This window comes from Musca vetustissima, unplaced genomic scaffold (assembly GCF_032173495.1).
Source record: "Musca vetustissima isolate MV318-11 ecotype Yass unplaced genomic scaffold, APGP_CSIRO_Mvet_v1 utg105531, whole genome shotgun sequence".
NCBI classification, from domain to species: domain Eukaryota; kingdom Metazoa; phylum Arthropoda; class Insecta; order Diptera; family Muscidae; genus Musca; species Musca vetustissima.
The window spans coordinates 1-11,539 of NW_026874976.1; the positions used below are offsets into that span (position 1 = coordinate 1).

Sequence of the window (11,539 nt, forward strand, 5' to 3'; positions counted from 1 at the left end):
GGGTCGTGCCGCTGTTGAGGAGGGTCAAAGCATTGTGGCCGCCTGGCAAGAGACGGGGCTGATAATGCAAATTTTCCCGCTGCATGAGACGAAAAGTTTGGCCTCACTGCAAAAAAGTTGGGTCAAACAGGTGCTGGCGCCCCAGCCATTGGGTGAGGATAAAGGGAGGGGGATTTTTCCAGGGTGGGGAAATACAATTTCGTTTTTTATTTTGTTTTCTTTCTAGATGACATTGCTGAATATTTTGGTGTCAAGGTGGCCTTATATTTTTCCTGGCTGGGCCACTACACCTGTGCTCTGGGTGTGCCGGCGGTATTCGGCACCATCCTCTATGCCTTTTTGTGGGGTAAAAATCAAATGGCTCAGGATATGGGCCATGTGCTATTTTCGCTCTTCAATGTGGCATGGGCCTCATTGTATTTGGAGGCCTGGAAGAGATATTCTGTGGAGTTGGCTTTTCGCTGGGGAACTTTATCGACACCACCGGAACTTTTGGAACCACCGAGACCGCTTTACAAGGTAGGGAAATTTAGGAAAAAATGTGACCCCATATTTTTCACTCTCAACAAATAATTTCTCCCTCCTCTCTCTTTTAATTTTTGTATCTCTCCCTTCACCAGGGTCCTCTTGTTGAGAACAATGTAACCGGCCGTTTGGAGCCCAAGGAGGCACCCGCCTGGAAGCGTCGTGCCTTTCGTTATCTTGTCAGCTTTCCCATAATCGGCTTATGTTTGTTTTTGGTATTTGTTGTCATGTTCCTGATGTTGAGATTTCAGGTAAGTTTTCCCCTTCTCCGACCCTACCCTCAAAAAGGGTCACCTAATAATGTTGTTAACAACAACAATAAGAAAATGTGACAGGATGTAATGCTCGACACGTTTTGTAAAGCTAGCTACATCATCGTCCTTCTGTAGGTCTTGCTCCGTAAATGTTTCCAAATCCGATAAATGGTAACAACAGTAAAGCAACAACATGAAATTAGGAAGAAATGAAATTAATTCTCAAAGGCCAGTAGGGCGTATAAGTGGTGTCGATACGTATACGACACAGGGTCCATAAACATAATTCCTTAAAAGGGTAGGTTTTCAGGGGAGTTTTAAAGATTTTTTGAGGTCCATATTTGGAGATTTTTAAAGAACTTCGCGGAACTAAATTGAAGAGGGCCTCATCAAAAAATATAGAGATAAAATAAAGATTTTTTAAAGGACTTAGTGAAACCAATGGACGTTGATTTCTAAGGATTTTTTAAAGAACTTCATGAGACCAATTGGCGTGGATTTTTTAAAGGTCGTAGTGAGACCAAAATGCTTGGATTTTTTTATCGATTTTAAAGGACTTAGTGAGATCAATGGGCTTGTGTTTTTAAAGGTATCTGTGAGACCAACTGAAATTAATTTCCGAAGCACAGTAGGGCGTATAAGTGGTATTTAAAGACGAAATTATAATGGGATTTTTATGGGAGGGTCCCTATTCAGACAATAGGTGTGAAGTTTTAAGTATTTTTAATTTAAAGTACTTCGTGAAACTAAAATGTTTGAATTAAATGGATGTTTAAAGGATACATTAAGTCCAATAGACGATGATTGAAATTAATTCTCAAAGAACAGCAGGGCGTATAAGTGATGTCAGTACGTATACGTCACATGGACCATGAAATTATTTCCCTTTAAAGGGATGGTTCTAAGGGAATTTTTGAAGATTTTTGAGTTTCTATATTTGGACAGTAGGCTTGGATTTTTAAAAAAATTTTAAAGGACTTCGTAAGACAAAAGGAGAGTATTTTTATATAATTTTAAAAGGACATGCTGGGCCAATAGGGATGGTTTTATGTGGGAATGTTTAATGGACTTAGTAAAGCCAATAGGCGTGGATTTTTAAGGATTTTAATGGATTTTTTAAGGATTTGTGAGACCAAAATACGAATGTTGATATTCATTTCCGAAGGACAGCAGGGCGTATAAATGTTGTCAGTACTTATACGTCACAGGGACCATGAAAAAAAATTCCCTTTAAATGGGTTTCTAAGGGTATTTTTAGAGATTTTTTGAGGATCTATATTCGTAACATAGACACAGATTTTTAGGGATGTTTAAAGGATTTCGTAAGACCAAAAGGTGTGGATTTTTAAATAACATTTTAGAGTACTTAGTGAGACCAATAGGCGTGGATTTTTTAAAGGACTTCGTGAATTTTAGTGTCACGAACTGGAATTTTAAGAGGACCCCATCAAGAAAATATGTGGATATTTTAATGAATTAATAAGACCAATAAACTCGATTTTTGGATTTTTAGAGAACTCTGTGAGACCAGTATACGAAGTTTGAAATAAATTTCCAAAGGATAGCAGGGCGTATACATGGTGTCAGTACTCATACACACATGCACAATTAGAATATTTTCTTTTAAACGGGGAATTCTAAGGGGATTGTTATTCTGGTAATAGGTGTGGATTTCTAAGGATCTTTAAAGGACTTCATGAGACCAATTAACTTGGATTTTTTTTAATGATTTTTAAAGGACTCTGTAAGACCAAGAGGCGTGGATTTTTAAAGGTCATAGTAAATCCAAAATACTTGGATTTTATTTAAGGACTTAATGAGCCTAATAGACTAGAATTTTTTTTGATTCTTAAAAGACGCGCTTGAAATTAATTTCCGAAGTACAGCAGGGCGAACAAGTGATGTCAGCACTCATACGCCACATGTACCATTAACATATTTTCCTTTAAACGTAGAATACAAAGGGGGTTTTAAAGATTTTAGTGAGGGTTCTTATTCTGAGAATAGATGTCGATTTCTACGATTTTTAAAAAATACCAATTGGCGTGAATTGAGACCAAAAAAATGGGATTTTTGTATTAATTTTAAAGGGTCCTGTAGGACCAATAGAAGAAGATTTAAATGATTTTCCGAAGGACCGCAGGCCGTGTAAGTGGTGTCAGTACATATACGCCACATGACCCATTCAAATATTTCCTTTGAAGAGGTGGATTCCAAGAGAATTCTACAGAGGGTCTATATTAGGATAATAGGTGTAGATTTTTAAGGATTTTTTAAAGATCTTCCTGAGACCAATATAATGGATTTTTTTTTAAGATTTTTCTAAGGCCACCCTCAAAAAAAAAAAAAAAAAACAGTCGTGCATTTTTTAAAGGATTTTTATAAGGACCAATTATGACAATAGGCGTGGATTTTGTAAAGAAATATTTTTTAGAGGATCATCTACCCAAGGCGTGGATTTTGTAAAGAAATTTTAAAGGATATTTACAAGGACAATAGGTGTGGATTTTTTAATGGATTTTTTAAAGGATATTTACAAGGACAATAGGCGAGGATTTTTTAACGGATTTTAAAGGACATTTACAAGGACAATAGGCGTGGATTTTTTAAAGGATTTTTAAAGGATATTTACAAGGACAATATGCGTGGATTTTGTAAAGAAATTTTAAAGGATATTTATAAGGACAATAGGCGAGGATTTTTTAAAGGATATTTACAAGGACAATATGCGTGGATTTTGTAAAGAAATTTTAAAGGATATTGACAAGGACAATAGGCGTGGATTTTTTAAAGGATTTTTAAAGGATATTTACAAGGACCATAGGCGTAGATTTTTTAATGGATTTTTAAAGGATATTTACAAGGACAATAGGCGTGGAATTTGTAATAGATTTTTAAAGGATTTTTAAAGGATATTTACAAGGACCATAGGCGTAGATTTTTTAATGGATTTTTAAAGGATATTTACAAGGACAATAGGCGTGGATTTTTAAAGGATTTTTACAAGGACAATAGGCGTGGATTTTTTAAAGGATATTTACAAGTACAATAGGCGTGGATTTTTAAAGGATTTTTACAAGGACAAGGACAATAGGCGTGCATTTTTAAAAGATTTTTACAAGGACAAGGACAATAGGCGTGCATTTTTTAAAGGATTTTTAAATGATATATAATGAACAATAGGCGTGGATTTTTTAAAGGTTGCCACTACTGTTGTTATCATTATCTCCTGTACTTTTTTAACTATTTTCTATTTGGTCTAGATGGTATGTATGTATGTGAGTGTGTTGTAATATTACGTGGCGTGAATATCTTCCTATATAAGCCTATTTGATCTTAGCTCAATAATCACGTAAATTAAAAAAATAGAAAATTTTAAGAAAATATTAAATATTGTTCTGTATTAGATTTTGGACGAATTTAAAAAAGAGACCTGCATCCAAAAAACACCTTTTGACACCATTGCCATTTTACTCGACTTTTTCATACATCACTTCACTTCGTCTATGCCTCTCCCCTTCCACATGGCAAAACAATGACCCACAATGAAAAAAAAATTCAACACTACCTGCCCCCACCTCCAAAACAAACAAATAAAAAACTGAGATTTGCAGGCGCCGCGTGCTAAAGGTGTTGCATGAAGTGTTTCTTTGTTTTAACACAACGAAAATAAACGAGAAAAAATTTACTTAACACACAAAAAAATATGAAGTGGACCCGATTTTTTATAAAACAAAAACAACAACTAAAATAAAAAAAAAACAATGAGAGTGGCTCTGGTAAATAAAACTATACTCACTAAACAATAGCAAACAAATTCGGTTCATAATGTGGAGAGGTAGAAAAAATTGCATTGAAATTTTGAAAGGACTTGACATTAAATTGGCTAGAGAAGTTCGAAGTTCGGAAAAATTGCTAAACAATAAATGTGGTAGGGTTTTATAATGATTTTGAATGGATCACAAGGCGTAGATTTTAATAAGGACCAGTAAAGGACAATAGGCGTGGATTTCTATAAGGACCAGTAAAGGACAATAGGCGTAGATTTCTATAAGGACCGGTAAAGGACAATAGGCGTGGATTTCTATAAGGACCGGTAAAGGACAATAGGCGTGGTTTTTTATAAGGACCCGTAACGGATAATAGGCGTGGATTTTTATAGGGACTAGTAAAGGACAATAGGCATGGTTTTTTTATAAGGACTAGTAAATGACAATAGGCGTGGTTTTTCATAAGGACCAGTAAAGGACAATAGGCGTGGTTTTTTAAAAGGATCGGTAAAGGATAATAGGCGTGGATTTTTATAAGGACCAGTAAAGGACAATAGGCGTGGTTTTTTAAAAGGATCGGTAAAGGATAATAGGCGTGGATTTTTATAAGGACCAGTAAAGAACAATAGGCGTGGATTTTTATAAGGACCAGTAAAGAACAACAGGCGTGGATTTTTATAAGGACCAGTAAAGAACAATAGGCGTGGATTTTTATAAGGACCAGTAAAGGACAATAGGCGTGGATTTTAATAAGGACCAGTAAAGGACAATAGGCGTGGATTTTAATAAGGACCAGTAAAGGACAATAGGCGTGGATTTTAATAAGGACCAGTAAAGGACAATAGGCGTGGATTTTAATAAGGACCAGTAAAGGACAATAGGCGTGGATTTTAATAAGGACCAGTAAAGGACAATAGGCGTGGATTTTAATAAAGACCAGTAAAGGACAATAGGCGTGGATTTTAATAAGGACCAGTAAAGGACAATAGGCGTGGATTTTAATAAGGACCAGTAAAGGACAATAGGCGTGGATTTTAATAAGGACCAGTAAAGGACAATAGGCGTGGATTTTAATAAGGACCAGTAAAGGACAATAGGCGTGGATTTTAATAAGGACCAGTAAAGGACAATAGGCGTGGATTTTAATAAGGACCAGTAAAGGACAATAGGCGTGGATTTTAATAAGGACCAGTAAAGGACAATAGGCGTGGATTTTAATAAGGACCAGTAAAGGACAATAGGCGTGGATTTTAATAAGGACGATTTTTTAGCTGCCTTCTTAAAGGACATAAGGCGTGGATTTCAATAAGGACGATTTTTTAGCTGCCTCCTTAAAGGACATAAGGCGTGGATTTCAATAAGGACGATTTTTTAGCTGCCTCCTTAAAGGAGATAAGGCGTGGATTTCAATAAGGACGATTTTTTAGCTGCCTCCTTAAAGGACATAAGGCGTGGATTTCAATAAGGACGATTTTTTAGCTGCCTCCTTAAAGGACAATAGGCGTGGATTTTTTAAAGATTTTTAAATGACCCCTTAAAGACAATAGGCATGGATTTTTTAAAAATTTTTAAATGACCCCTTAAAGGACAATAGTGGTGGACAATATGTGTGGATTTTTTAAAGATTTTTAGCTGGCCCCTTAAAGGATAATAGGCGTGGAGTTTTTAAAGATTTTTAAATGACCCCTTAAAGGACAATAGGCGTGGAGTTTTTAAAGATTTTTAAATGACCCCTTAAAGGACAATAGGCGTGGATTTTTTAAAGATTTTAAAATTACCCCTTAAAGGACAATAGGCGTGGATTTTTTAAAGATTTTAAAATTACCCCTTAAAGGACAATAGGCGTGGATTTTTTAAAGATTTTTAAATGACCCCTTAAAGGACAATAGGCGTGGATTTTTTTAAAGATTTTTAAATGACCCCTTGAAGGACAATAGGCATGGATTTTTTAAAGATTTTTAGCTGGCCCCTTAAAGGACAATAGGCGTGAATTTTTTAATGATTTTTAAATGGCCCCTTAAAGGACAATAGGCGTGGATTTTTTAAAGATTTTTAAATGGCCCCTTAAAGGACAATAGGCGTGGACTTTTTAAAGATTTTTAACTGCCCCCTTAAAGGACAATAGGCGTGGACTTTTTAAAGATTTTTAACTGCCCCCTTAAAGAACAATTGGTGCGGATTGTTTAAAGATTTTTAAATGGCTTTATAAAGGACAAAATGCGTGGATTTTTTAAAGATGATTTCTTACCCCTTAAACATTTTTTTATTGGCATTTAAAAAACATTTTTCCACTTTTCCGGTCTTTTACCTACAGATTCTTGAAGCTATTAAACACAATTTTTTAATGTCCACAAAACTTTCGATGTTGAAAAATTTGAAACTTTTTTTCTTTAATTAAATATTCTCTATACAAATTAAAGGCATTATATTACCCGAGTCACCACCATCAACACCTCACCACCTCACCACCAACACCACTACCATAACCTCACTCACTTCATTGTGCATCATGAAACCATTTTTTCATCGTGTTTTTTTACTTCTTTTTCCCCTACTTCCTCTTCGTCCATTTTTTCTGCATATTTTTGCACTTTGTCAAATCATTTGCATTTGTTTTACTTCTGAAGTGTTTTTCCTAGTTGTTGTTGTTTTCTCCCTCATTTTTTTCAACTTAGTTTTCCTACACTTCATGTTGACACCGTTGTTGTTGTTGTTATGTTTTTGTATTACTATTTTTTTATTATTGTATACAATTTAAATATTTCCTTTATGTGTGAGTGTTTTATTTCCCTGGCATTTTTTTTCTATTTGGGTCTTTAAATATTTTTGCAATTTTTTATTATTAAATTTTTATTGCAATTTTTTCTGAAAGTTTTTAAATTTTTCTAAATATTTTCCTTAATTTTATTAAAAATATATGTATTTTTTAAATTATAAATTTCTTCATATTTAATTTAACACACACACACTTATTCATATATAATCGTCATCCATTTATTTATATTTTTTTACAGGATTGGCTGGATAATAATAATATACCCGATAGCGGAATTGCTCAATGCATGTATAATTTGCACAAGGTTATTATTATTCATATATGTAATTATTTTTTTTTATATTTAATTTTTACACATTCATATATCGATTATTTATATTTACCATATTTAAAAAAAAAAACAATAATTTATTATTATGGTTTATCATGGAATTATGTTTGGCGACACTATTTGACATTTATCATCAGTCTCAGCATCAAGGACATTGTCATCAAACCAAACAAGGATAAAGAAAAAAATAAATGTGGTCTGAAAATACAATTTTTTTTAACATTTTGAAATGTCCCCGAAGAGGCCAATAGGCGTGGATTTTTTAAAGATTTTTAAATGTCCCCGAAGAGGTCAATAGGCGTGGATTTTTTACAGATTTTTAAATGGCCTCTTAAAGGACAATAAGCGTGGATTTTTTAAAAATTTTTAAATGACCCCTTAAAGGACATAGGAGTGGATTTTTTAAAGATTTTTATATGACCCCTTAAATGCCAATAGGCGTGGATTTTTTAAAGATTTTTAAATGACCCCCTAAAGGCCAATAGGCGTGGATTTTTTAAAGATTTTTAAGTGACCCCAAAGAGGCCAAAAGGCGTAGATTTTTTAAAGGTTTTTAAATGACCCCGAAGAGGCCAATAGGCGTGGATTTTTTAAAGATTTTTAAATGACCCCGAAGAGGCCAACAGGCGTGGATTTTTTAAAGATTTTTAAATGACCCCGAAGAGGCCAATATGCGTGGATTTTTTAAAGATTTTTAAATGACCCCGAAGAGGCCAATAGGCGTGGATTTTTTAAAGATTTTTAAATGACCCCGAAGAGGCCAATAGGCGTGGATTTTTTAAAGATTTTTAAATGACCCCGAAGAGGCCAATAGGCGTGGATTTTTTAAAGATTTTTAAATGACCCCGAAGAGGCCAATAGGCGTGGATTTTTTAAAGATTTTTAAATGACCCCGAAGAGGCCAATAGGCGTGGATTTTTTAAAGATTTTTAAATGACCCCGAAGAGGCCAATAGGCGTGGATTTTTTAAAGATTTTTAAATGACCCCGAAGAGGCCAATAGGCGTGGATTTTTTAAAGATTTTTAAATGACCCCGAAGAGGCCAATAGGCGTGGATTTTTTAAAGATTTTTAAATGACCCCGAAGAGGCCAATAGGCGTGGATTTTTTAAAGATTTTTAAATGACCCCGAAGAGGCCAATAGGCGTGGATTTTTTAAAGATTTTTAAATGACCCCGAAGAGGCCAATAGGCGTGGATTTTTTAAAGATTTTTAAATGACCCCTTAAAGGACAATAGGCGTGGATTTTTTTAAAGATTTTTAAATGACCCCGAATAGACCGCTAGGCGTGGATTTTTTTTAAAGATTTTAAAATGACCCCGAATAGACCGCTAGGCGTGGATTTTTTTAAAGATTTTAAAATGACCCCGAATAGACCGCTAGGCGTGGATTTTTTTTAAAGATTTTAAAATGACCCCTTAAAGGACAATAGGCGTGGATTTTTTAAAGATTTTTAAATGACCCCGAAGAGACCACTAGGCTTGGATTTTTTTACAGATTTTCATAGGTCCCCGAAAAGACTACTAGCCTTGGTTTTTTTTACAGATTTTTAAATGCTCCCATGGAGGCAAATAGGCGTGGATTTTTTTAAGATTTTCCAAGGTCTATTTTAAGGGCAATAGGCATGGTTTAAAAAAATTAATGTCCCCGAAGAGGCCAATGGGCGTGATTTTTTAAAGGCAGAGAAGTTCCTAAATTCCAAATTTAATTACATTTTAATTTTTCAGTAGCTACACAACAACAACGCCCAAACTTCCACACAAAATAACGCCCATGCATAACGTTAATGAGGTTCAGTACGCCCAAGAGGCGTTACTGAAGAATAGCAATAAATAGCAAAATATTGCAATAACAACAAACACACACATATACACACACGGCCATATATACAAGTATAGACATATAAAGTATAGACGTATAAATCCTTGCAAAATGTAATTAGTTTACGTGTACACAGGGAATGGAGCGGCAAGGGTAAGGTACCTGAGGGCAAAAACAATAAATCGCATAAAAGATGGGTGAAAAGCCTTAAAAGCCATGAGTAAAATATGTTAATTAAGCGAGCGAGAAAAGGAAATTTGGAAAATGAAATTTAAATGGAGGGAATGTAATAATGTTAAAATGAAATGGATTAAAAAAAAAATCATCGCCTTTAGCATTTATAGGGACTACATAAAATCTCTAAAAAATCCTGTGAAGGATCACTGAAAAAAATTAAGATGTTTATCCTTTAAGTGTCCCATGAAAAATCCTTAAAAAATGTACACCTATTGTCCATTAGGGAAATGACTAAACACCCACGCCTATTTGCCTTTTGAGGGCCATTTCAAAATCTTTAAGAAATCAACGCTTCATATTGCCTTCAAGGTCACCAAAAATCTTTAAAAATCCACGCCCTTTGTCCTGTAAGTGGTCACCAAAAAATCAGTGAGGTATCCCGCTCATTGTCCCATATGGGGTCTCAAAACATATTAAAATATCTACGCCTATTCGGCTTTTCAGGGCAATTTTAACACTTTCTAAAAATCCAGGTCACCAAATTTTTTTACTCCACGACCATTATCCTAGAGGTTACTAAAATCCACTCCTACTGTTGCCGTAAAGGTCACCAAAAATCTTAAAAAAATACACGTCTTAGAGTTCATCAAAAAACCCTTTACAAATCCTTACACTAGAGTTGCCTTTAAGGTCATAAAAAAGAAATGTTAAAATATTTACACCCATTGTCCTATAAGGGGTCACCAACAATTTTTTTAAATATCCCGCCCATTGTCCTGTAAGGGGTCACAAAACATATTAAAAATCTACCCCTTTTTGGCTTTTCAGGGCAATTTTAATACATTTTAAAAATCCAGATCTACTCGCCTCTTCAGGACCATTTAAAAATCCACGCCCATTGTTGCCTTAGAGGTGATCAAAAATTATTAAAAAAATCTACGCCTATTTGGCTTTTCAGGTCAATTTTAACACATCTTTAACAAAAATTCTGGTATAATCGCCTCTTTAGGACCATTTAAAAACCACGCCTATTATTGCCTTAGAGGTGACCAACAATTCTTTAAAAAATCTAAAACCAAAAATCTCTAAAAAATCCCTTCCTATTGTTGCCCCAGAGGTCAGCAAAAATCGTTAAAAAACCACGTATATATCCTTTGAGGGGTGAAATATTTAAAATCAGTAAGGAAAGTAGTAAAGTCGGGCGGGGCCGACTATATGATACCCTTCACCACTATGGGTATATTAAACAGGACTATTATCATGAAATTGTATGAAATAAAATATGTGATATTTATCTAAATGTGAAACGACCTAGATCTATCCATAAACATGTCATTCGTTTCTTACAACGGGACAAAAGTATGTAAATCGACTTCAAAAAAATATCAATAGTTAATCCATTGGGCTATGTCTGTACTTCTAGAAAACCCAACTACGTTATTCTATGCTCAATTTTGTACGTTGTGCAAAATTTGATGTCAATCTAACAAATATGAGGAGTTTGATGTATAATTTACTTATATATGGATGCTAAAATGAACCTATTTCAACGAAACTTGGTACAGGTTATCAGCCATATATTGGCTCCTTGGTGCGTCAATTACTTAAAATCAATCTATAATATAAGGGAACTATATATAAATCTATACCGATTTCCTCGAAACTTGGCAGACATAATTCTAGGCTCAATTCAGTACGTAATGCCAAATTTAGTGCAAATCGAAAGATATATAGGGACTTTGGTGCACCATTTACAAGAAATCGGACGAAACTATATATGGGAGCTATATCTAAATCTGGACCGATATTCTCGAAACTTGGCAGATATCATTCTAGGCTCAATTCAGTACGTTATGTCAAATTTCGTGCAAATCGAAAGATATATA

General features: G+C 34.5%; 1 protein-coding gene across 1 annotated transcript; it reads left to right on the forward strand.

Annotated features, from left to right (window-relative positions):
• Positions 1-37: 37 nt before the first annotated feature.
• On the forward strand, positions 38-7,648 carry LOC133337496 (anoctamin-8-like; the record flags this gene model as incomplete). Its single annotated transcript, XM_061545718.1, has 4 exons — positions 38-152; positions 227-519; positions 621-776; positions 7,564-7,648. Coding segments are annotated over exons 1-4 (622 nt in total), but the record flags the coding sequence as incomplete, so codon positions are not given.
• Positions 7,649-11,539: the final 3,891 nt, after the last annotated feature.